This window comes from Barbus barbus (assembly GCF_936440315.1).
Source record: "Barbus barbus genome assembly, chromosome: 13".
Taxonomy (NCBI): domain Eukaryota; kingdom Metazoa; phylum Chordata; class Actinopteri; order Cypriniformes; family Cyprinidae; genus Barbus; species Barbus barbus.
In genome coordinates this window covers 7,649,471-7,677,272 of record NC_136741.1, presented here as the reverse complement: position 1 = coordinate 7,677,272, position 27,802 = coordinate 7,649,471, and the positions used below count along the sequence as shown (strand labels likewise).

General features: G+C 36.1%; 2 protein-coding genes across 4 annotated transcripts; one reads left to right on the top strand and one right to left on the bottom strand.

The window, feature by feature from the left end:
- The first annotated feature begins 31 nt into the window (after positions 1 to 31).
- On the top strand, positions 32 to 15,315 carry ical1 (islet cell autoantigen 1-like). Of its 3 annotated transcripts, XM_079432808.1 has the most exons (17): positions 74 to 105; positions 355 to 571; positions 1,632 to 1,669; positions 1,752 to 1,923; positions 5,317 to 5,389; positions 5,687 to 5,810; positions 7,041 to 7,239; positions 7,334 to 7,459; positions 7,562 to 7,660; positions 7,746 to 7,831; positions 8,484 to 8,530; positions 8,638 to 8,706; positions 11,742 to 11,990; positions 12,325 to 12,594; positions 12,705 to 12,800; positions 12,908 to 13,024; positions 13,924 to 15,315. In XM_079432808.1, the coding sequence occupies exons 3-16, from the start codon at positions 1,656 to 1,658 to the stop codon at positions 13,021 to 13,023; spliced, it is 1,740 nt and encodes a 579-aa protein (XP_079288934.1). In that variant the 5' UTR covers positions 74 to 105; positions 355 to 571; positions 1,632 to 1,655; the 3' UTR covers position 13,024; positions 13,924 to 15,315. The 3 variants fall into 3 exon arrangements, with proteins under 3 accessions (XP_079288935.1, XP_079288933.1, XP_079288934.1); XM_079432807.1 differs by lacking the exon at positions 355 to 571 and having other exon boundaries at positions 49 to 105; XM_079432809.1 differs by lacking the exons at positions 355 to 571; positions 11,742 to 11,990 and having other exon boundaries at positions 32 to 105.
- Positions 15,184 to 26,446, bottom strand: fam117ba (family with sequence similarity 117 member Ba). Its single transcript, XM_079432810.1, has 8 exons — positions 26,036 to 26,446; positions 24,464 to 24,616; positions 23,641 to 23,724; positions 23,436 to 23,546; positions 20,748 to 20,891; positions 19,314 to 19,539; positions 19,105 to 19,225; positions 15,184 to 18,025 (listed from the first exon to the last, which is right to left on the bottom strand). Exons 2-8 carry the CDS (start codon positions 24,482 to 24,484, stop codon positions 17,737 to 17,739), a joined length of 996 nt encoding a protein of 331 aa, XP_079288936.1. The 5' UTR covers positions 24,485 to 24,616; positions 26,036 to 26,446; the 3' UTR covers positions 15,184 to 17,736.
- Between the last annotated feature and the right edge of the window lie 1,356 nt (positions 26,447 to 27,802).

Sequence of the window (27,802 nt, the reverse complement as noted above, 5' to 3'; positions counted from 1 at the left end):
TCGTGTCTGGGGTTGACTGTACTGCGCATGCGCTCTCGCTGCCTCTCAGCTCACGGGAATGACGTGCGTGAACGTTCCCATCGGTGCTCAAGGCAACGTCAGCGGGTAAGGAAATGCGATGCCCTAATAACAATTTCTTAAAATATATACACTCATAATTACTGAATGCAAACTGTAATTCATCAGGACCCGTATATTGTCGGTTTCGAACTGCAGACTGAAGTCGCCATGTCAAATACGTGTTTTAAGTTAATAGGGTTATTCTAGGGAAACGCAACGAGAGCTCGATGACTCCTTATCTTGTTTGGGATCCGGTAACAGTTTTTTACAATATTTATTCGTTTATCTTTGCAGAGAGTCCTGTATACACTAGGAATGCATGGTTCAGTCTATCTATTCAAAACAAAGTAGCAGTTGTGTACACTAAAATGCATGGAAAAATACAAGCAAACGTGATAAAAGCGAGCAGGCTGCTGCTTGCAACATTGTAACCAGACCCATGATGATGAGGAGGAAGGTGCGATCAGAACAGCGTCAGCTCATAAACATGCGATTTGTTTTGCGGAAAAATGTAAGTTTATTATGTATTTAGTGACTAAATTGTTAAACAACCTTTGAGATCGCTTAAACATTAATGATTTAAACATTAGTTATGTTGAATGAATGCCAGGACAGGTGTTTGGTTCTTATCACAGTTTCTTTTGACTTGCTTTAAACGTGTTTTTTTTTTTCTTTTTCTTTTTTGGGGATGCGGTATGTGTCATTGATTTTGGGTATTTGTGACCGTGAAAGACATTGCAGTCACCGTAAGAGCTAACAGCTGTTACCTCAAAAGAACAAAAAGACAGCAGTTTGCAAAGGACATTCCATTTATTTTGCCATATTAAGTATTCTTATGTATCTGAATTTCCTCAAAGCTCAGATTTATTTATTATTAATTTAAATTGTCCAGCAGTGACCCTTATTTATAGCATTGAAATAATTATACATTTTTATTGGATTTAAAAAAACAAAACATTGATGGTATTTTATCCAGTTATTTCAGTGTCTGCTGAATGCCACCGCTGATTTTCAAAAAGTAATAAAATGTTTTAATTCATTTTTAAACGTATATAAATGTAAAAAGTATACTTTTTGTCTGTAAAAGTCTGTAAAATTTATCTTATGCTCACCAAACATATTTGAAAAATACAGTAAATCTGTGTTGTTGTGAAATATTATTACAGTTTAGATATTTAAAATAACTTTTCTATTTTAATTTATTTCTATGTAATTAATTCCTGTGATGGCAAACGTGTATTTTCAGTAGTCATTACTGTAGTTTTCAGTTTATGATCCTTCAGAAATCATTCTAATATGCTGATTTGGTGCTCAAGTATTTCTTATTATCATCATCAATGTTGCAAACAGTTATGCAGCTTCATATTTTTGTGGAAATCGTGACTGATTTATTGAAATAAAATCAAAGTATTATTAAAATATTTGAAATAAAAATAACTTCATAAAATATCAATTGAATGCATTCTACTGGAATAAATATATTAATTTCTTAAAAGAATGACTGACCCCTAACTTGGTAGTGTAGGTCTTGTGACCCAAGGCATGATTCAATATTTCTATCCCATTTGCAGATTTAAGCCACACTCATCAAGAAGATGGACAGCTATGGGTTGGTATCTTGACTTTGTCCAATGAATGTTACCCCTCCTCTTCTTATATTCCGTTTTTATGAGCATGGTGTGTTCTTTCAGGTTCTCCAGTGACATGTTCAGTGGCAGAGCAGTTCTGGGGGAGGACAGCTCTGTCATGGCCCGAATGCAGAAGAAGTTCTGGAAGACCAAGCAAGTTCTGATCAAGGCCACAGGGAAGAAAGAAGATGAGCATGTGGTGGCATCTGACGCAGATCTTGATGCAAAATTGGAGGTATGAGCACTCTTTTAAATGTAGTAAAATGACCTCTGTGAAGTCAGATTTAGGTGAAAGTGTAACGTCACTGGACTAGGTGTTTCTTTCAGTGACCGTGTATGACTCATTCTGCTTTTTTTTATAGTTGAAAGCGAAATAATTGTTTTTTTTTTGTTTGATGTGTGTATGCCTGAAAATGACAGAGAAATGACTGAATGAGATGGAGGGAGGTTAATGGTGTACTGTCACATGATCACAGGGAAGAGAGTAGATGAACAGATCTCTAGATGATGCTGTACTTTGATCAGCTGTGCTTGATTGTACCACTGTGGCCCTGGCATTTAGACTGGATGTCATGGCAAACTCATGTCATTCCAAACCTGAATGACTTGAATGTTGTGAATAACATGAGGTGATGACAGAAATCACATTTTTGGGTGAACTCTCCCTTGAAGTATTTGGGGCATTTGTAGCCTAAGCTTTGGTTTCTTTTTGATCTTGCACTCCAGGTTTTAGGATCTGAATACATGAACACTGATTTTATTGAGTCTCGATTTATTTTAGCCTGGAAGTGTTGTATTTGGTTGGCAGTATGTGTGAGAGATAATCTACTTTACATTAGTTGACATTGGGTTAATAGTTAGATTTTTATAAAAGAAAGTAGCTGATTACTTGGAATCATACAAATCTGTAGACCACTCACTGTTAAGGAAGTGTGTGCGTGTGTTTGTTTGTGTGCTTGTCTAATCTTGCCCTGCCTCGGCCTGTTACACCTAAGCATATCCTGGTTTACTGGTCATTAGATGGTTTCCAGTGTAGAGGAGAGCAGAAGACAGGCCACCGTAAGCCCCCCGGCTGCTTGCTTAATGAACAGGTGTATCCATGTTCTTTCTTCGTTGAGCCACAGCTGCCGCTATGATCATATGAATTGGCTTTTAGCCTGTTTGGTAACAAAGAACTGTTTCCTCTTAACTTGAAAAAAATAATGCATCATACATATGGTGTGAAATGGTGGAATTTTACATTAGTAAATTCAATAACAGTGTTTATTTAGGAGAGGCTGTTGTACAAACCTGATTCCTGAGGGTGTTGTTCTTGCATATTTGTCAGACCTGTGCACAGAGTTAAACAGTAACCTGAACGCAGACCTTACCTGCAGGGGTCACACCTTCATCAGCACACATGGACCTTAGTCTGGGTGGACGCCATATTTAACTTGATCCACATGAATATACTGTATTAATACAAGAAATGACCCCAGTAATACTTATTTTTGAAGTAGATATGGATTTTTTCACCCCCACAACTATGATTATTTGAATACTTCCCTTACAAACCTGCTTAAACACAGTAGTTGTGAAGGCTTATAAAGCTGGTAACCGGAAGGTTGCTGGTGTGAGCCATGAACTATCACCATTGTGCCCTGTAATAAGTATAATGCAGGTCGCTTTTGATAACAGCAACTGCTAAATTATCACCTATACCAGTGGTCGGCAACAGGCGGCCCGCGGGCCAAAAGTGGCCCGCCAGCAATTTTATCTGGCCTGCGCCCGTAGCCAGATTATTTTGATAGCGGCTGGTTCTGAAATAGATCTGTCATGACGGCAATAGTTACTCACAATCAGAGTAGGCTATGTGAGTGGAGCAGTGTGAATTTGAATGGAGCGAGTGGATTTTTTTAAAGTGGGAGCGTTGTGGTTTTCACTCGGTCCAAGAGCGCTCCATCACCGCTCCATCATGAGTACAATTCATGCCAACGACCCATAATATAACTGCATATTTAGCAAGAATTCACATGTTAAACATATTTAGCTAGCTAGATAGAAAAGGATCACTCAAATCAGAAAGAATGTGAATGACGGCAATGGACATGAGTGGGAAGTTATATTTCTCAAGGAATTTGTTCCTTCTGAATATTTTCAGCTGACAGCTGACTTTTTTTTTTCTCAGAATTGCGTGATATAAACTCACAATTGCGAGTTAAAAAGTCACAATTCCGAGATATAAACTTGCAATTCTGAGAACATATCAGTCTTTTTCCCCCCTCAAAACTGGACTATTAACTCACAATTCTGACTTTATAACTCGCAATGGCGAGTTTATATCTCACAATTCTGTGAAAAAAGCAAAGAAGAAAAGTCAGAATTGTGAGAGAAAAAGTCGCAATAGGCTTTTTCAATTTTTTATTCAGTGGCGGAAACGGGCTTCCATAGAACTGTGATATTTCAAACATAGCTACTGAAATACTTTACACAGGATTTTACACAGAGTAACAGCTCACTACCAGTTACAAAATACACTGTAACAGTCTGTCACAGGCAATTCTGGTTGCATTTTTCATCAATTAATATCTTACATTATCCTTCGACTATGTTCTGGCACGCCATGTAGTGGTGAAATGTTTTTTTCTTTGGCCCGATGCCAAACTTACTTGCCGACCCCTGACCTATACCATTCCGTAGTCTGGGGTCGGTAAGATTTTCAACATTGACTCTTGACTCACCAAGGCTGTATTTATTTGGTCAAAAAACAATAAAATGGATAATATTGTGAAATATCATGACAATTAAAAACAACCTTTTTTGTATTTTAAAATGTGATTTATTTCTGTGATGTAAGCTTAATTTTCAGCAGCATTACGTCAGGCTTCAGTGTCACATGATCCTTCAGAAAACATTTTTAAATGCAGATTTGGTGTTTAAAAACTTTGTTGAAAATGTTTTAACTTTGTTAAATGTTGAAAACCGTTGTGCTGCTGAATATGTTTTGGGAAACTCTCATACTTTTCAGGATTCGTTAACAAAATAGATTCTTTTGTAACATTATAAATGTCTTTGCTTTAAGTTTTGAACCGTTTAATGCATCTTTACTGAATAAAAGCATTAATTATTTTGTGCCTACTGCTATTCCCAAGGTTTTAGAATGTGAGTTGGGGTTTCACTGGTATTTTCTGTATCCCAGTGTTTTCATCCCACTATTGAATGCTGGAATCGGTCCTGTTCCTATATTTGGCTTCTCAAAGCTTTTGAAACTCTCTCCAGAACAAAGGCAACTCAACAGAATGAGTCATTTATATTTTTTTTGTGTCAGTTTCTTGTATTAGGTAGAGCACATTCTCCTGCTCTCTCAGACAATCAGGGACATAACATCCTTTGTTGCCATGACAGCAAGACTGGAAAGGCATTTTTTTTTTGTTCTAATGTGTTTTTGTTTTTTTTTTCTTTAGTGTGGGTGACCAAATGTTCTGTCTGAGTATATAAATGCTGAAAATAATGAAAGGTTGAGAGATATTTTTGTCTGTTGCAACAAACACAGAAGAACTGCTTCCTTTTTTAACATTTGTAATAAAAACTAAAGCAATTAACTAATAATTGCATTTGATAATGATAATGTGTTATCTGTTTCCTCCAGTTTTTCCGTTCAGTCCAGAGCACTTGCACAGAACTCCTGAAAGTTATTGAGAAATACCAGCAAAGAATCACACGTGAGTGAGGAACATGATCTTCCACCCTCTTTGTGTGTGCAAACACAAAGAGTCTTGTTCAGCTTGTTTTGAAAGCCTTTGCATGCAGTGGAATACAGTACATTTTCTCAGTTTCTTTCCATGAGTGCTGTTACTGTTGAGTCAATAGCCAATTTTAAGCATAATTCTACTAATGTGTTTTTGTGGTTCTCATAATTGATAACGCTCAGCACATAAAATCAAGCCACATATTGTTTCTAATACTATGAGTTATTGTTGTGGTAATAACCCTGTTTTTACCTCCTGTGACCTCTTCAGACCTCTCTCAAGAGGAGAATGAGCTTGGACTGTTCTTGCGCTTCCAGGCAGAGCATGATAAAACAAAAGCAGGCAGTATGATGGACGCCACCAGTAAAGCCCTCTGCTGTTCTGCCAAGCAAAGGTAGGCACTCCTCTACATATACGATCAAATCAGGGCTTCAGATCATTAATGCAATTTATTTTATGATGCTTTGATAGTGAACACGTGCATATGTCATGATTTAATACATTGCAGTTAGGGAATGGGTCATGATGGTTGACTAATCAACTAGTCTTCCAACAACTAAGCAGTTCGGTCATGGTATGTGTATATATACACACATGTGTGTATATATACATATATATGTATGAATATTATGTATAGGCTATGTATACACTCTTTAAAAAGCTTTAAGTCAGAAATGAATACTGTTATTCAGTAAGGCTGCTTTAAATTCATCAAAAAATTCTATTTCAAATAAATGCTGTTTTTTTGAACTTTGAACTTTCTGTCCATCAAAGAATCCTGTAAAAATTACTAACAGTCTTCCCAAATAAGCGGCACAACCATTTTTAACTTTGCTAATAATTAGTGCTGTCAAACGATTAATCACATCCAAAATAAAAGTTTTTGTTTACATGATATGTGTGTGTACTGTCTATATTTATTATGTATATATAAATACACACACATGCAAAAACACACAAAAAATTGTTTATATATTATATATTTTTTAGATATATATTATATGAATATGTAAATATTTTTTAAATATATACTGAATGTGTGTGTCTTTTATATATGCATAATAAATATACACAGTACACGCACATATATTATGTAAACAAAAACTTTTATTTTGGATGTGATTAATCGCGATTAATCGCTTGACAGCACTAATAATAATACAAATGTTTTTTGAACACCACATCAGCATATTAATGTGTGTGTTTAAATATATGCATATATATATATATATATACACATACACATACATACATACATACATACACACACACACATATACCTATAAATAAATACATATACCTATAAAAAATATATATATATATAATTTTTTCATTTAATTTATTACATTTGAAAAATAATGGCAACATAGAAACATTTTCACTAGTGATCTGTTTTTTTTTTTTTTTTTACTTTTTTAAAATGTTATACTTCACTTCTGATTAATTACTCAATTATTACAAATCAGAGTTACTTTGGCAGCCCTAGAAATAATATTTCTATATTCTGCAAACAATATAGACACACTAACATCTCTGTCCTTTGCTATATTCACTCAGCAATCATGTGATTAAGCCACTGGCAACAATTTCTCTGTCGTCTTGTCCTCTGTCATGTCATGTCTAGGTTGGCGCTGTGTCCCCCTCTCCGTCGTTTGGAACAGGAAGTGGAGACGTTCCGGAGGAGAGCCATCGCAGACACCCTGCTGACCGTCAGCCAGATGGAGAAAGCCCGTACTGAGTACCGCGGAGCTCTGCTCTGGATGAAGGATGTCTCACAGGAACTGGACCCAGATACTTACAAACAACTGGAAAAATTTCGCAAGGTCAGACTGTGCAAAGCGAACAATCGAAGTGGGGTCTTGCATCTGTATACAACATGGAGGTTGAAGTGTCTTATCTGTGTATGTTTGTGAACAGGTTCAGGCCCAGGTTAGAGGAACAAAAGTGCATTTCGATAAACTGAAGAATGACGTGTGTCAGAAAGTGGACATGCTGGGCACCAGTCGCTGCAACATGCTCTCACATTCCTTATGTACTTACCAGGTAAAATGTGAAATACTGTTTTCCTTCCACCTGTTATTCTGTAAAACCTGTTTCACTCTTATTTTTAAAACCTTTTCTTATCCTGTATTGTTTTTTCTGTAGACAACACTCTTACAGTACTGGGAGAAGACTGCATATGTGATGTCTGGCATCCATGAGGCCTTCAAAGGATATGTACCCTACCAGTTCACTACCCTTAAAGTAGGTGTCCATGCACAAATTCCCCGAAATTAAACTGTTGTCATGAGATTTAAGTTCTCATTTGACTACAATTGACTCATTACAGGAATTAAGGGACCCATTGGATCAGATTGTCTCCACGCAGATAGCCGAGGACAGCAAAGATGAGGAAAAGAAGACACATCCAGACAAGTGAGAACACGGACATAGTTTGGCCATGAGCCAGCCATTTTCAGCTTCTTTATGTTTTTATGTGTGTAATATACATCACATGGTCAATGCATCTCACACAGACAAATCTAGCAGTCTCAGTTTTCTTCATTCTTCATCAACAAAGCATGTCTTTTCCCTTGAAGGCGCCCTGCTTGCCTCTCATTGTCAGATCTTTCATTCACTCTCTTTCCTCATTCTCTGCAACCCTCCGTGTCCCTCAGATTAGGTCTCTTCAGGCGAGGGGCCTGTTTGAAGGCTCTGGTTACTGATCTGTGAGTGGAACATTGTAGTTCTTTTAGAAACTCCTGCTACCTTCGTGAACAGGAAACACTGCTTAAAGTTCCACTGTCATTTCCTATCTTGGCAGCGGGAAATGAGACAGTGTACTTATTCCTGTGCTATCTGAGTTAGACATGCTGTTGTACAAAAGTGTGATGACCCTCACCCGCTTCCTAGAAAAATCACTGTGACTCACTCCAATTTGTCAATTTAGATTTAATTTAAGGTGTTTTGTAATTCAAATCTGATACTGTGTGTCATAATAATGTGAATCATTTCTTCTCAGCATCCATTTAGCCATGCATCAGGGTGTCTATTAATTTAATTTAATGTTGGTATGTTTATGTTTCAGTCTTGTTTCACTTGAAGATGAACAGCTGGGTGAATCATCCGATACTGGTATGTTCAGCTTTTAAAGCACATTTTGGGAACACACAGGATTGCCCAATGATTTTCTATTGGCTCAAGTTTCTTAAAAATATGTTCTTTCTTTGTGTTTTTAACAGTTTCTACTCGAGCGGTAGATGGACAGAGTAGAGGATCTGACAGTTCTTTGTGTGCCAGTCTGGACTCTAGTAAGTTGTGTGTTTGCATTGTGTGGGCAGTCGTGGCCTAATGGATAGAGAGTCAGACTTGTAACCCGAAGGTTGTGGGTTCGAGTCTCAGTTCCGTCAGGGATTGTAGGTGGGGGGAGTGAATAACCAACACTCTTTCCACCCTCAATACCACGACCCTTGAGCAAGGCACCGAACCCTCAACTGCTCCCTGGGCGCCGCAGCATTACCTGCCCACTGCTCTGGGTGTATGTTCACTACTGTGTGTACACTTGGATGGGTTCCGAGTACAAATTCCGAGTATGGGTCACCATACTTGGCCACACACCACTTCCCTTCCCTCTTCCATATTAGGCCTTGCCCCACAACTCATTGCTCATTGAGAAACATAGTCGACTATTAAAGGGTTAGTTCACCCAAAAATAAAAATTCTGTCATTAATTACTCACCCTCATTTCGTTCCAAACCCGTAAGACCTTCGTTCATCTTCGGAACACTTAAATTAAGATATTTTTGGTCAAATCCGAGGGCTCTCTGACCCTCCGTAGACAGCAATGCAACTGCAATGTTCCCGGGACCAGAAACGTAGCAAGGACATCGGTAAAATAGTCCATGTGACACCAGTAATTACCATCAACCGTAATTTTACAAAGGTGCGAGAATACTTTTTATGTGCAAAGAAAATAATAACATAATTTATTAAAACATTCTTCTCCCCGAGTTACCATCTTCTGCCATTTTGGAGAGTACCCCAGAACATAATCAATGTAATCAGCGTTGTTTACGTTCAGTAGACAGCGCGTGTTCTGAATGTAAACAACGCTGATTATGTTCTGGGGTACTCTCCAAAATGGCGGAAGACGATAACTCAGGGAGAAGAATTGTTGAATAAATTGTTATTATTGTTTTCTTTGCGCACAAAAAGTATTCTCGTAGCTGATGTTACATGGACTGTTTTACCGATGTCCGTGCTACGTTTCTGGACCTGGGAACATTGCCGTTGCATTGCTGTCTACGGAGGGTCAGAGAGCTCTCAGATTTGATCAAAAATATCTTAAAGTGCCCCTATAATGAAAGGTTCATGTTTTGGTTTTGGGAGTCCCTAACAACAGGTTGACATGCACGCAAGGTCAAAAAACACTTTCATTGTCTTATAATGTGCATTTATTTTTCCCTACTTGCTCAAAGGCTCCCAAACGATTCGCTCAACGATTAATTTTTCCAAACCCCTCCTTTGCGTGACGCTAATCTGCGGTGATTGGTCTCATTTTCATTTCATCATGCTTGTAATGCCTGATAAAGCAGCATTTGTGAGTGCAGTGCTGCTTTGTTTACAGTGTTATTGGGGAAACAGCTATTTTACTGCTCCAAAAGCGGCACCTAGTGGCAAAGAATGAATTTGCATTTTCATTCAGACCAACGCGAAAAGACCAGCAAGTGGGTGGGCAATATGCTAATGTTTCATGTTGATGTCACGTCTTGGGATTCGTTCTAAAAATGACTCATTTCAATGATTCAGAGTTGACTCTTTCTTTTGAGAGACAATAACTTTATACACAGTGCACTTTCAGATTTAAAACTTAGAGGTGTGTTACACACTGCATGAAAGGTAATTTTCAAAAATCCATAATAGGGGCACTTTATTTTGTGTTACAAAGAGGAACGACGGTCTTGCGGGTTTGGAACGACATTAGGGTGAGTAATGACAGAATTTTTGGGTGAACTAACCCTTTAAAGCTGCAGTCCTTACGTTTTGCCTCTTTGTGGCATCTCTGTTTGAAAACCTGGAATTGCAGCTATTTGTGGAATTATCTTCCTTGCGTGGGTTGTGCACTGGCACAGCTCCAGCACGGATGAATCTAATGTTTTAGGAGTATGTGTGGCTTTCAGTCACTGCACCGATGTGGATACTGTACTTAGGAACCACAGCTTCTAGCCTATGTCTTGGAATATATGACCCAAATAAGAATTTCTATCGGACATTGTCATCTGAACAAGTAACAAGTCTGCCACTTTTGTTCTGACCAGCTGAGGAGAAAATAATTACAATAAATCACGCTACCAATGATGATTAAATCTAATGATCACTTAGCTCATATCACATCAAACTGTGAAAATTATTATTATTGTTATACTTTTTTCTAAAATTGTTAATGTTAACAACATTAGCATTGCATGTAGTATGTAGCATTACATGTTGATTTCAGTTTCTGTACAGTCTAATCTCTAATTGTCACACCTTTCAAATTTCATATAAAGAATTAAGCAAATTATTCTTCCTTCAAACTGGTTCTCTTTAAAATACAAAAATTTGTGTAATCCCACAAAGGCTATCTGTAATCAGATGCACATTTAAAACTGGAATATAATTTAAGTCACAACTGCTGTGAGAAAAGACTATAAACGATCCTCCACCTGCAGGATCCTCAGTCACATGCGATAGCCTATTAGCCGGGATGCCTTCTTTAGACAGACGTGACGTAATGATGCGGCAGCATGCTCGGATTTCCCACAAATTCCTACAAGTACCACTCAAATTACAAAACATTATTATAAGCTTACCGTTGTGAATCAGGCTAAAGTAAGGTGATAGTTTTGAACACTGGCTGGTTATGTACTTGCTCAAATATTTATTTCGGATCATTTTTAACCAAAACAAGTTACGGACTGCAGCTTTAAAATAAATTACAAATGATGTTTTAGTTATTTTGGACAGTAATTTAGTCATCTTAATTGTTATTCAAATCCTTACATAATCACACAGTAACGTAATTAATTGGAAAATGGTTTCAAATGTTGGCAAAGACTTTTTCAAATGTTTTAATTATTTTTTTATATGTTGTCATACCGCTCAGCCCTAGATTTAATTTCACTTCAGTGAAGAAGCAGCACAACTGAAGTCATTTGATCAGTTGACGTAGACTTAAAGCATCAAATATTGATAGAACTAATCAACGTTTTGTATAGTCGATGCAACTCCTAATATATTCGAGCAGCTTTTATTTACAGTATGCCTGTTTATATTTCTCATCTTCATTTCTGCCCCTGTACTGCAGCATTGAATGAACAATTAGGCCCTTTTGGTGGAGATAGCACAGATGACGGCCTTCTATTATTAACCCCTGAGCCTGGCTCGACCCCTTCTCTCATTCCAACCTTGACCCCAACCCTACACCCATCCATGGCTGTTATGCAGCCTCGGATACTGCAAGAGGCCTCAATGCCTTCTGCTATTCAGTGGGGTGTAGGTGTATCACATGAGGAAAAGCAAGATTCCTTACCCAGCAGTCTACCACCTGAAATAGGTATAAATGCTTGACTGGGCATCTCTTCAATGCCCAGGGCTCCCTTAGCGCCTGTTCTTACTCTCTAAAATCAATCTTAAACCCTTTTAGGTTCCATAGAAATTATTTAGAAACTTTTTATGCTTACGGATCTTTTAGATTTCCTTTTCCACTGTTAAAACTCTCCAGGTGTTTCTGACTCTGTTTCTGTAAAACTTTTAAAAAGCATTTTTAAAAACTGTACTTTCCTCAAGGTTACTTTCTTTTTCCCCAGCTTTTAATGCTCTGTTTGATTTTTATGCACTCTTGGAAGATTTTGTGTAAAAGCCTGATTATCTTCTTATTTTTATTGTAGTAGGCAGGGACCTGTTGTCTGAGGCTCTATACTCTGCGGGGGTGAAAGAAGAGGAGGGAGAGAGAGGTGACCTGGCATTCCTGCAGGATCTGCTGAGTCCTGGGGCTGCTGGTGGCACTAGTGAGTTTAGTAAGGCATGGCAGGACGCTTTCGGCTGTTTTGAGGCCCCTCCTGCTCCTGTTACTGCTCCTTCACTGCAAGCAGGAACGGCGCAAACACCCACTGGCTTCCTGCCATCACAGCTCCTGGACCATAGCCTTAGCGCCACAGGTTTGCACAAATCTTTTATTTGCCCTCTGCTGGCTGGAGGAATGAATAACAGTTTTGTTGTGCGACTAGTATTCAGTGCAGTTCACATTAATTCTCGTTCTGTTGTTCAGGATGGGCAACTCCACCTATGTTTCAAGCCCCGCCCATTCAACCACCTTCCAGTGGAGGACAGCCTACCCAGAATAGTCCACACTCATCTGCCAGTGGTGAGAGTTTTATATGACGTCAAAAACGAACAGATGTATACAGACAATCTTAGATGGTCTTTTGTTGTACTGTTTCTGTAGTGATTTGTCTCTCTGTGTCTTTTTAGCACCTAAGGGAAGCTCCAGGAACATGTCTGCCTGGTTTAACCTCTTTGCAGATTTGGACCCTCTGTCTAACCCAGACGCTATTGGACGCAGTGATCAGGAGTTCCTCAATGCTTGAGGTGTGTTTTTGTGAGTTTGTATATGTTTATCACTGACAAATAAGTCCCAGGTTTATTAAAATGTATTATTTATTTTGGTGTTGATATTATTGATATTAAATTTAGTGGTTATATATGTTCAGTGTTGATCTTGTTAACTAAAACTATTAAAATAGTTTTTGTTATTTTAAATAAATCTGAGATAAAATAATATTTGAATGGAAATAACTGCAATCAAAAAAGTTGGAAAACTGAAATAAAAACCAATTAAATCTAAATGGAAACAAACTAATAAAAATGACAAAAACATAACAAAATTACTGAAAGATAATTAAAAATAAAAAAGCTCATTTAAAATATTAATAAATACTGGTATATGAATAATGAAATTACATTACATTTTGAAAAACTTTTATATATTAACTTGTATAAAAAAAATATAAAAAAAATTAAAAAAAATATATATAAATACAGTGCCCTTCAAAAGTATTGGTACAAATACTTTATATATATATATATATATATATATATATATATATATATATATATATACACAGACTTTATTTGCAAAAACAGATAGCTTTTTTTTTTATTTTCCAAAAATCATGTTTTTTATTATGCTCATGTTTTTATTGTTTTGTGTTAGTTAGATGTTTTTTTTTGTTGTTGTTTTTTTTTTTTTACCTAGTCAAAATAACCCAACTGCAGTTTGATTTGAGCTTAATTGGAATGCACAATGAAAAAACATGATTTCTGAGAATTGTTAAAAATGGAGTTATCTGTTTTTGCAAATGAACTCTTCATATATACGTATGAGTGGATATGTAATTAACTTATAAATATGGCTTTACTTGTCACGCAATCTTGCATTGCAAACGTGAGATTGTGCATGTCATAACGCAGCCTTTTACCTCTCTCAGTGAAGGATGGTCTGGAGCTTTATCACATGCCAAATATTCTTTGATGGAAAGGAGTGCATATCCCAAGCCTGTATTCGGAGCTGGATCACTACCTCTCCTGAAACGATTCAACCTGAGCCAAGGAAGCATTCAGAAATCTCTATCCATATAAAACACTGGAAAGTTTCTGAGATATGGGAATGTCTCTCTTTTCTCCATTCGTTCATTGTGTGTGTGAATTTACTGTATGGTTCATTAGGTCACCGAAGGGTGACATGTTCAAGACTTTATCTCTATATCACCATAGTGTTGTTGCCTGAGAGTAAAGTATCTGTTACTTTATGAAGTGCACATGTTTAAAGGGACGTGAAGGTGAGGATTTGCCCATCTCGTATGCGGGGGGCTGTTTTGCCTAGGACCAAACCTGCGTAAATGTGTGTATATCTGTTTGCTTTGTACGACAGGGGAGTTTTAATGTCCAGAAACAGGGTTACAGATTTATAACATCTATCATAGATTATAGACTGTATTTTTAATCAAGATCGATACCCAAAGTGTGTGTGGTTGCACATAAATCACAAAAAATATTTTTGGAGTCTCTTTCACTGGATTAGTTTAACCTTAAATGATAAATGAAATTATTTATTAATCTAATGAAAAAGTGTTACTGTAAACTACATATGCAAGTTGTGTGCTGTGCCATTAGTTTGGTGGGAATCAGAAGGTCACAGTGTAATGGAGCTAATCATAAGTGATGCATTCTTGTTTTCAGTAACAGAAATGCTGAAACACTCTCACTCAGAGAAATTACATCTCCCAAGTGTTCTTCAGTCACACTGTAATGCAAAACACTGGAATGTGTTTGTGAACATATTTTTGTGTGATTTTTATTTCATTTGTCACCTTTAGCACAGGTTTACGTAAATATCCTACTCTAGAAATGTTACACATCTCATTTTATCCCAGAGGAGTGACCAATCCGTTTTCTATTGCGTTGAAGAAATCAAGTTATTGCTTGCACTAAACGGTCTCAGAGTCTCGGATTGTTCTAGAATGAATGTTGTCTGTTTTAAGCATAGACATGTTCGTTGATCCGAATAGCTTTTTCTGTACATTTTGCACAGGATTTCACTCCATACTTAATGGAGCTCGTTTTTGTCTTTGATTGGTTTAACATTTTGAAGTGTCACTTTGTGTTTGGATTGGAACTATATGTTGATATGTTATTGTATTACTTTTTTTTTTGTAAGAAAAAGAATGTACACCGCACCATTCACAGCTGCTTTCATCTGTTTATTTTATGCAACTTTGCCTTTGTTTCAGTTAAATAATGTACAATTTCATTGAAGGAAACTGGATTTAGAGATTTTGCATTTGAGAGCAAATAAATCGGAGTAGAATTCCGTTTCTGATTGTTATCTCTCACATTATTTGTCAATATAAAATCCAATTTTATTCTGTCAAGAAACCAGAGTTACATCCATTTTGAAATGCATTCACAGAAAGACAAACATCTTGTAACAACTTAAACAAATCCAATAACACCAGGCACCTGTCTAATTTACACACTTCTCTATTTCAATTCAGTATTAAGGCAATTACATACAATTTGTTCAGGATTGCCCGTTTTCTTTCAACTTTTTTTGTCTTTTTGGAAGAAAGGAAGCTTCACGGCGTGATTAATGGTAAATTTCACAGTATAAAGATGCTACAGTTCAAATCAGTTCACTATTAGCTAAAGCCATGATTTGCATCACTTTTCTCTCGCTGTTATTCATGACAAGTCTTTCATATCCAGTGTGCTCTGATAGTCTGATCTATTTTCCTTCACTCGATTGAAAATTACACTAATAACACCTTTCTGTTGAACTAATCTTGAAATTTAGCAACAGAACTGATAAGTGCATTATAATCATAATACTGTCCGCTACATTTGATCTATGTCTCCTAATGCGTGTCCAGGCTATTCGTGTACCATCAAAACTTCCTCTCGCCAGCAAATCACATTAAGCACATACAGGCTACGGATATGGGGAAGGGCTCTATACATTTAAGGGGTGAGACTGGATGTAGGGACAGACGATGATAGAAAAAGACTGTATGCAAATGGGGTCCTATGAACGAGTGGTGGGAGTCAGGCACGTTTGTTAGTCCTCCTCAAGTCTGCTACAACATTTCTGGTTGTTCTTCCAGCACTATTCAAACTGCATGTAAACTATGAGCAAGCAAAACTGTGAACTAAAACCTCAATTTCCCTAGTAAATCAAATCACTTACATTTACACTACAGGTCAAAAGTTTGGAAAAATTAAGATTTTTTTTTTTTTTTTTAAAGAAGTCTCTTATACTCACCAAAGCTGGATTTATTTTATTAGTAGAAACTGTCATTTATTCTATTCTATGCTAATATAGGCTATTTTAAAATATAATTGGAAATACACTAAAACTGTAATATTGTATATTAACCTTCCAGTTATGCTCATCTACCATAACTCCTTCAAAAACAGCCAGAAACCTTGGAGTTGTGATTGATGATAAGCTGAATTTCTCAGACCACATTGCTAAAACTTTCCAGTCATTATACAATATTAAGAAGATCAGGCCCTTTCTCTCGGAACATGCAACACAACTCCTTGTTCAGGCTCTTGTTCTGTCCAGACTTGATTATTGCAATGCTCTCTTGGCAGGTCTTCCAGCCAATTCTATTAAACCTCTACAATTAATCCAAAATGCCGCTGCAAGATTAATCTTTAATGAGCCGAAAAGAACGCACATCACGCCTCTGTTCATCAATTTGCACTGGCTACCAATAGCTGCTCGCATTAAATTCAAGGCATTAATGTTTGCCTACAGAACCACCACTGGCTCTGCACCCCTTTACCTAAATTCATTACTTCAGACTTACTGTATGTGCCCTCTAGAAGCTTGCGTTCTTCAAGTGAACGACGCATTATTGTGCCATCCCAGACACACAAAAACACTTTCACGGACCTTTTCATTAACTGTCATTACTCCAGTCTTCAGTGTCACATGATCCTTCAGAATTATTATTGGTACTCTATTAATAACAGTTCTTATTATTACTAATGATGAAAACAGTTTTTGGTGCTTAATATTTTTGTGGAAATCATGACTGATTTTTTTTCAGGATTCTTTGTTGTATAGAAAATTCTAAATATGTCATTTATTTGAAACAGAAATGTTTTGTAACATTATAAATGTCTTTACTGTCACTTTTGATCAATTTAATGCATCCTTGCTGAATAAAATAATTAATTTATTAACTTCTTAAAAACTGTTTACTACAATGATTTTAAGAAATGGTTTCTTGAGCACCAAATCAGTACATTAGAATGATTTCATGTGATAATGAAGACTAGAAAAATGGTGATGATAATTCAGCTTTGCCATCACAGGACTAAATGACGTTTAGAAAACATTTTATAATGTAATATTATTTCACAATATTACTGTTTTACTGTATTTCCAATCAAATAAATGCAGCCTTGGTGAGCTTAAGAGACATCTTTCAAAAATCAAACAAAATTATTCCAAGCTTTTGTGCAGGTTAAAGGATGCAGTTATACATAAGAAAATTCAAAGGCTTCATGGTAAAATGCAATAAATAGCTGAGAAAGTAAAAAACAGTGCTATACTAAAAATGTTTCATTTATATACATACACCATCTTGAAAACCTCCTTTAACTCCTCCCTCGGAGTTGTTCAGAACCGGTTCTTGATTAAATTCCTAACAAAGCTCTGACTCTATCAGACGATACAGGAGTGTGGGAAAAATGGCATCTCTGTTCATCAGCTAAGATTCCTCTGATCCGTTTTAACCTTCTGGTTCCTCAAGGTGTCGTGGGAGACATGGTGACTGACGTCCACGGGACAAGACGGGACCCATGGAGGGGGACAGGCTCCTCACCGCGACCCCACCCAGAGGCACAAATGAGGGGGAGATGCTGCGGTATCCCACCCCACTACGGAAGTTCAGCTCCTGGGTGGGCAGCAGAGGCTTCAAGATGCTCACCAGGCAGAAAGCAGAGCCGCTTTTGGGAATGAAGTTCACTTTGTTTCTGTCTGGGCAGAGATAAGGAGGAATCTCGTGGAGAGGCCTTGGCCTGGAACAGAAGATGGAAAGACCAGTTCATGGCTCTTTCATGAAAATGTATAATTTATATTGATAAAAATATGAATGTTCCTGGGAGTTAAATCCCTTACAATTCTTTTTTATGTGAGGAATCCTTTATTGCAAAATAGCTAAGTCTTGGTATTTTCCACGCACGAGATACAAATGAGTGTACCATCACTTCTTTTAAAGTACAAGGACCCACCTCAGCAGTACTTTTACAAATTACAATATTAATTGTATTCGTCAAGCTCAACTTTTCAATTCTTTTACCAAAAAGTTATTTTGTATGAAAGCCCATTTTGGCCAAATAAGAAAAAAAAAATCTTGCTTTGATAAATCATATTTATGACATATTAAGTCATAAATATGAGATAAAAAGACAAAATTTAAAATTGAGACAAAAAGTCAATTATGACTGAGTTTAAACTTTTTATGTTATAATTTAGACTTTTTGTGCCATTACTGACTATGACTAGTCTCATAATTATGGCTAAGACAATTTGTCAAAATTTATTTTATCTCATAATTACGTCTAATTTATGGCCTAATTTAGACTTTTCTTCTCATATTTATGATTTTCTATGTTATAATTTAGTTATGATTTAAAACGGGCTTCCATAAGTTTTGGGAAAAATGATCAAACAAATATTTGTCTTTAATTTATAGAAAATATTTATTGTAATTATAGCTTAATTTGGGCTGAATCTACAACCCTGTTACCTAATTTTCTTAAATAAAATTTATTTTAATTTATTTCATATCTATCATCATTTCATATATTTCATATTGTGTTTTTTTATTTATTTACAAAATAACAAAATCACATACCTTTTTTCTAACAGTATTCAAACAATATTTTGGTAACAGGGTTTAAAAAAATGCAAATATCATTTAAAATAAATACAAAATAAAATAGCTCATAATATTTTGGACATTTTCTGAATGTATAGCTACTTCAACTGACTGTTGAAAATGAAAAAGCACTTAGTTTCAAATCCTATTTTATACTTTATTCATAGGTAAAAGACACCAATATACAGACAAAATGTCTACAAAGCGGTTACTCACTGGTTTTCTTCAAAAGCTTTGACTCTCTCGCAGCCTTCCGGAGGCTCACGTTTGAACATATAGCTGTTGTTGGGCTTTGGAGATGAAGCATATTTGGGCAGAGGAGACCAAGGTCCTAGGTCTAAGACAGGAAAAAGGAATATTTAGGATTTAAATAGTTTGATGTTAGGTTATTGTGTGATGATGCTGATGCTGCGTGTACTTCTGACCTCTTTCTTTGCTCTCGTTGAGCGTGTCTTCGAGCGGGCTGTTTCCGACCGTGTCGTTGAGGATGCTGAGGTACGAGGGTGAGACAGAGTCAGCCCGGCTGCTGCTGTTGCTACGGTTACTGCCGAGGCCGCCGTTGGAGGGCGTCTGTGTGTCAATACTCCGTGTGCTGCTGCTGCGCTGGGGGAGGGGCGGGGGCGCACGGTGCCCATCAGGAACGTCCTGTGGCTAAAACACATACACACATTTGCTTAATTAGGACGCAAGCAATTGTAGGACAAAAGCAATTAGTATTGATTCTGCACCGATAAGCTTTGTTATAGTCCCTATCCACCTTTTTCGTAATGAGGATGTTGCGTTTTAAATTATGGGAGGCACTTTTGGTTTGGACAAGTACTGTTCAAAAAGACAAATAATGAAACAAATAATTTCAAATCATAATCATAATCCTTATCCATCAGTTTGACTGAATGAGCTGTACAATTTCCTTTAGACATCAGGAGAATAATGTAAGCTTGATATTTTAATGTGACATAACAATAATATCTCTCTTGAGTCCGCTGCATTCTTTCCTCCTGATTATTTTCTCTTTTTTTTCCTTTGTATTATGCTGTAACAATATGAAAAAACAACATATACTGCACATTTGCATTAGATATATGATATATCTCATGAATAATTCACTGGTATGCACCAAAAAATCACTTATTTTTCCCCCCGAACCCTTACATTTCTTTCCAATTTTGCTGAAATAAAACAGGTAAATATAAGGTTTATTGTCTTTCAAAATGACAGAAAATACTTTAAAATATTATCACTCAATGTTCCAGATAATGAATATGTTTGATTAAGACAACATATGCTATATAATATTCATTTGTTAATGTTTTACATTTTTAAATGTCCTTTTAATAATCAGTGGTTGAAGGGTTAGAAGAATAATGTCACCTTGATATGAATAAATAATAAAAAATCAACTAAATTGCAACTGCAACAAGTACATTTGCAGAAAGGATATTCTTTGTGCTCCAAAAGCATAAAATAACATTTGAAAAGTTAAAAAGTGGTAATGACTTTATACAGTATATTCACAGAAAGTTAAAATATTAAATAGAATTACAAAATGTTACAACTTTTTGTTAAATACAGTTTTATTTATCATATGTTCTCATGTCCATTGTGTTTTTGTAAAGTCATAATTTTGTTAGAATACATTTTTAATATGTTTGCGATTTGTGAACATTACTATTTACTATATTTCAGTTTTGGTGAACTGTATTAAAACCAGTTTGACCCACAAGCATCATTAACCATAATATATGGAACCCACCCACAATAACACAGTGAAAATTGATATATTTTGACCACTTAACTAGGAAATGTCTCTGGTTTCTTATTCTATAGCTGCAGACAAAAAGTTGTTGAGATGCACTCACTACTATGATCTCATCTCGCTCCACAGTGTCTCGTATGATGATGCGTTCAATCTCCTGGTTGAGCCCCTCTATGCTGTTCCGAAATCTGGGAGGTGTGGACTTAGAGATGGGGATGGGAATCAGGATGGTTTTAGGCATCTGAGACTGAGAGTGAAAAAGAGGAAAGGGTACAATGCTTCTTCAGAAATGCGTATGGGTCCACAAACATTCCCGCTGTAGGGGAAACCAGCCTTCTGTGTAATCCTGTTAGAACGACTCCCACACATGCTGAGCCCACACATACACAATCTCTACAGTCTCTCCACTGCCAAAAATCAAACATTCTGCCAGGCTAAGCGCCATCATTCTACACAAACCACTGACTACAGAGAGCATTACCATTTCAGAGCCCATTACTGCTGAGCTTGAGAGGGCTTATTTTGAGTATAGTGTGATGTAAGTGCTCTTTCTCAATATTTTCTTCATGCTCTTATGATTTTTGCCATTTATAGTTTTGGATAGCTAAAATATTTCTTTTTCTGTATGCCGCATTTCTCAGAAACAAGTATGAGTCCTCTTGGTTTTTTAGATATATTGACAAACCCTCTCCTATCTTCAAAACACAAAGGAATATTCCAAGTTTGGTATGAATTAAGATCAATCTATGGAAATTGTGGCATACAAAAACTAGTTTCTACTTCTTCCTTCCTTCTTTAAAAACAATTAAATAAATAAATTCCATTATTTAGTAGTATGGCCACAAAATGTGCATTTTGCATGTTTTTATGAATGTTAAAGGTCCGCTCACACAGAACATGTTTTTTCATTCCACTGCACGACTTTTCCATTGCTTTTCTATGTAAACATGAACAAAATAGACCATTACACTTGTGTCTTGTTTCTCAAAATGCCGTTTCAAGTTAAAAAAAGTTACAAAAAAAAGTTACAAAAACTCAATCTGTGTAAATGACCCCTTACATGATTTTAATGTGGAAAAATTGATCACTAACTTTTTTTTTTTTTTTTTTTTTTAAATTGTATAATTTTGTTGGTCAATGCAGCAAATTTGTGTGAAAAGGCTGAAACAAATGCGAAATCTGTTCCAACCTTACGTGAAATTTTCGATCATGCAGATTCCTATTTAAATGATTGAATTTTACAAAATTTCCTTGAGCAATGGTTGCTGTGAGTACTTCGAATTAATTGTAACAAATTGTAAGTACCTCACCATAACCACAAAGTCTAAATGATTTTTGTGGTAATCAACATTAGCCCACAAATGCTAATGATTGAGCTAGGGCTGCCCTCGACTACAGATTTTTCGAATCGACTAGTAGTCATTCATTTGAAGCATTAGTCGACTAATCGCACATTTATTAATAAATCATAATAATAAGCCTTTAATTGCCTACATAGCCTAATAAGCGCTCACATGCACGCATAAGCTTGCCATAGCGCAGCAACAGAAGAAAGAATTATTATGAATATGTCATGGAAAAACAGTAAGGAGACTGAATTAACATTTAAAAAATGTATTAATAAACTAATGCTTTCTTTGTTTTCGATTTAAGAGAAGTCAGTGACAACGACTCGTCATCTTTGCAGTTGTGGATGCGCTTGAATGTTTCATACATAATCTGAGAATATTTGTTTTTTTAAAGTAGACATTTCGCTCTCTATAGATATATATTTTCATGTCTGTAAGACAAATATACATGGAGTTTCGCACTCAAGTTCACAGAGATTGAGACTCCAGAAAGCACTTCCTGTTTGCTTTCATTATTTCACAAAAGCACAATGATTTGTTGTTATTGTGAGTGGATAAAAATAAATGTAGAGTCTTTACAGATTTGAAAGATGTATTACTCTCATCTGTATGAGCAAAAATTATCTATTAAAAAAAAAATCTATTCAGCTTCTACACTCCGCACAGACACAAGAGCGCACATTTTTCCATGTTAACATTAAATTGAGCGGCCATGTAAAGTTGTTGCTTCTTACATATTTCAGATGATAAGCCATATTTGAGGGCGATGAATGATAGGTGAGTGTTTGGATGTCCTGCCCGATGTACTGTATTACCACAAAGACCAGCCGTTAACGATCTATGTGACTTCTCCAAAGTGGATTTTTATTTATTTATTTATTTTCTGTGACTAAGCGGCTAATAAAATTTTGTTCGACCAAGCCTCTTCTGGTCGACTAACGGTTAGTTGACTATTACGGGGCAGTCCTATATTGACCTTAACTTAACCTGAAATACTCCTTCAAGTAAACAATAAAATGTCTTCTACTAAGGGAGCTCATTTGCATGCTAGGTCTATTATACTGCTGAGATGTTATGTTTAATTAATTCCACAAATTATATAAAATTCACACGCATAGAAATACAATGTGTTTACTTATTCATCCAAAGACTGTGCTGGTGAAGGCAGGCTGCAAGAGGACACTTTGTAATCTACTCTAAAACCAGCCACTGTTCTTTGGTACAATCCTGTCCCCCAGTCTCCGAGGGGCCAGAGAAAGCACAAAATTGGGACAGATATGCAGGAAAGTGGGGCGCTATTAAATTCTCCAGACGTTTGGCCTACTTCAGTTCTGCAGCGTGTACTAGCCCAGGTTATGGAGGTATTATTAATGATGTACAAGAGCCCCCCGTTATTCACACACAAGCACAAATGGTGGCTGCTGGGATGCGATGAAGCCTACCTGTGATTGGATGATGGCATGGTTTCCATTAAAGGGGGATTTGCGGTCTTTGTCCCGGCGATGGCGGCTGCTGCGTTTGCTCCGCTGGAGTTGTTGTCGCAATTTTGCGATCTAAAAGAAGTCAAAACAGAGATGATGAATAGCATAGTACATAAAAATGAGGAGGGTGGATCAGCACATGTTACAATAGCTCTAGATGTCTCACCTCTTTCAGCTGGTCAGTGCTGCCGCAGGAAGCCGATCGCTTATGAGAGCCTCTCCTCCGCTCATCTACCCAGGCCCTAGGGGTCTGACAAGGAAAAAAGACAGAGAATGAGCGAAGAACAGAGATTGGACCAAACAATTCAAGCATTGAATGATTCATTCACAAATCGCCACAAGGAAGAAGATTAATCAGTTTTGTTTGTTTTGTATGGCTTCAAGAACATTTGAGTGAATCTTCTTCTTCTTCTTCTTTTTATCATCATAACATCCACAGTAACTATTAACTATCATTTCAATTTTTTTGCTGCATTTTTTCACACTAAAAAAATTACGAAGCAACCTTTTTTCACCCTATAACACATGGACAAGAAGAAAATATACCAGGGTGCTTGTGTGTAAAAAAAAAAAAAACTTTAAGCATGTGTGTGTAATATACATTTCATTATATATTTTGTATACTATTATATAATTAATTATAATTTAAATATATAAATCATATGTAAAACATGTTTCCTGCCTATCAATATTTTACTAAATAATGTAAAAATTTGTAAATTACAGGTACTCTAAAGGCATTGTGTATTTATCAGCATTGATGCAAACAAAATTATCTCTATTTTTTCACATATGTTATACTTCAGTGTTTTTATATATTAAATTTTTTACATACTATATACAGTATATATATATATATATATATATATATATATATATATATATATATATATATATATATAAATAATTCTCTCTCCTTATGGTATAATTTTGATCATTTAGTGTATGTAATATATATGCATAGCATTTAAACGGCATAAATGTCTCACCTGGGTGGCCTTGTCCCTCATTTAGAGGGTGTGGTGGGCGGAGCTCCCGTGCCGCTGCCAGGTCCTTGATAGGCCAGAACTTACAGGTGAGTTGAAGGGAGGAGGATCCCTTAATGTTTCAGCTGGTGGAAGGGCTTTCGAAATGACCAGTGACTAAGGTAAAAAGAGACGAAAAAGAAGTATATTTTATATTTAGACCCAAAGACATTAATATATATTTATCATTATTTTAGAAGGTTAGATTGTAATTTTTTTAATCTGACCAGCTGACCCAGCATTTACCCTCCTCTCCTGCAGTAAAACAATCATTATCTCTTGGCCTCTATCCATAATCTCTTAATCCATCATGTGTGGCTCCATTTGGTTTTAACCGCTGTTCCCCATTTATATTCTCTGCAATCTTATTGTTCTTCACTACACACCACATTTTTTTTCTCCCTTTGTCTGTTCCTACCATATATGTGACCCAGGACCACAAAACCAGTCTTAAATTGCACGGGTATATTTGTAGCAATACCCAAAAATATATTGTATGGGTCAAAATTATTGATTTTTCTTTTATGCCAAAAATCATTAGGATATTAAGTAAATATCATGTTCCATGAAGATATTTTGTAAATTTCCTACCGTAAATATATCAAAACTTAATTTCTGATTAGTAATTTGCATTGCTAAGGATTTCATTTGTACAACTTTAAAGGCAATTTTCTCAGTGTTTAGATTTTTTTACACCCTCAAATTACAGATGTTCAAATACATGTATCTCGGCCAAATATTGTCCTATCCTAACAAATCATACATCAATGTAAAGCTTATTTATTCAGCTTTCAGATGATGTATAAATTATAAACACATTTTGTGGTCCATGGTCACATATAAACAAACAAAAACACAAGATTACTGAGGTCACTTTGTAAACTTCACTCCATCTGCGTCCTGGTTTGACATTCTGTAATATATATTTTTAAGCATTAATATAAAACAATTGAAATGCAGCCTACAGTCAACTGAAGGCTGAGTTATTGTAATGGTTGTTTACCCACACAGTGCCCCCTGTTTTCAGCCATGGTGTTTGCCATGGCAACCAATTTAGATAAGGTGTAATGTTAATACAATGCAGAACACGCTTCAAGACCAAATTAATTAAATGTATTAATAAAATTAAATTTTTGGTGAAATGATTCGTCATTAAAATAAAATTATCCAAAACATTACATATAAAATGACTGCATCATTGAATCTGTTTATTTTATGCTGACATGACAAAACTCTAATTATGTGTTTATAATGGTTTTTGCCGATGGATTAAATGATCGCAACAGACGCAGAGTCGCATCCGTGTGAAATCTGCAGCACCGCGCCCCGCGCTCAGGAATAACGAAAACAAGACCATGAACCGCATGCATCTCGGTTTGTGCCAGTGCTTTATAGATTACACTGGTCACATTATTCATAATCTACAACAGTTTCAGGGATTCAATTATTCGGCGAGCAAAAACAGCATCCACAATAGAACAATAATATGCAATGCATTGCTAAATAACCGCACGATGCTTCATATAGGCTACGCACCCTTGACTGATGAGACAATAACTGCACGCGGCGCGTTCATGGTCCTTTGCGATAAAAAGAAAAACACAACGGTGTGATATGGATGCAGCGTTCAGAAGGTCGTTGGAAAGCAGGTTGGTTGTTGGTGGAGGGCGGCCGGTGTTGCTGGGTCAGAGAAACAGATTGAGGATGCGCAGTGCCGTTGCTATGGGCGTTGCTGCGCTGCTGGGGGTCGATGGGCTGTCGCTGTGTAAAGGTGATGCTAGAGCTGTAATATCGAAGCGAGTGAATTTATGAATTGGTCCTCGTCAGCTGAAGGATAAAAGGCTCAAAATTCTCTGGTTTATGCGGTTGCAGACATGTCTTTTGGGGAGGGGCGGTAAGGGTCCCCCTCGGAGGACAGCTGGCGTTGAGGTGCGCGCTCGGTTCCGTGCTCGTGCCCGCGCACACCAGACTACGCTACTGTTGCTGAGGCGCGTGGTGCTGTTTTCCTCCTTGCTGCTGATGTCTGCTCCACGGCCAGAGATGGGCGCTATCACGCTATAAATATATCAAAAGGCACAGGTACAATGCACAATGTATAGCCTATATGTAATAACGCATAGATGTCCTACATTTCACTGCTGGTTATACTCTGTATAATTGTGTATGTGACAAATAAAAACTCTTGAATCTAGATGTATGTATTCTTATGTATAATTAAATCGTTTTTAAAATTGATAACAAATGTAAGAATATAGACCAGAAAATAGCAGAATACTATTATTCTATCATGCACAAAATAAATAAGTATATATATGCACGTATGCTGTACAACTTAGAACAGTTGGCTGATATAATATTTTATATTTTAATATAATTATATTATTTAAAATAAAATAAAATAAATATGATATAATTAAAACATTTCTATAATTTAACATTATATAATATATAACACATATATATATATATATATATATATGTATGTATGTTACTGGTAACTATGTAACTGTTTTCTTGTCTATAATATTATATATATATATATATATATATATATATATATATATATATATATATTTTAACTAAGTGATATTTAAATTATAATGATTAATTAAGATATTTGTAAATTATATATGGCTAAAACACATCCATCTTCATGTGACCCTCTAATAGCACTCTCTATTCTACATCTATTTTATCTATTTGTTTTCTTTTTTATTTATAAAAAAACAAACAAAACAAAACAACATTTGACCCTCTAATACTTGCACTCTCTATTCTATTTCTATCCCAACTACTTGTTTTCTTTTTATTTATTATAAAAAATGCCCCTCCAACACTATTCTCTATGCTGTTCTTTTGACTTGTTTTATTATTATTATTTTTTTAAACTCTCTAAAACACTAGCAAGTTTTTTTTCTATTCTATTTACTTGTTTTCTTTTTATTTATTATATAAAAAAACATTAGGCTAACTGAGACTTGTCACAGCACTTACATATTATTGCTGTTTTGTTGATTTTGTTTGCTTCTGTTGTCCTCATTTGTAAATCACTTTGGATAAAAGCGTCTGCTAAATGACTACATGTAATGTAAATGTAAATTATACTAAATTATATTATATATGTAAATTGGTAGTCTAGGTCATTTTAAAACAAGTATTTTCAAAATTACAGCTCCCCTCTAAGGGCAGTGTTAGCCTGTATATGCCTCTGTGTCTTCATCTGGTGTCGTTCTCTCAGTCTGCCGCATGAGGGCGCTTCACCTCTTTTCTCTTATAAATCGGCCCCACATCGAACAATCGGAT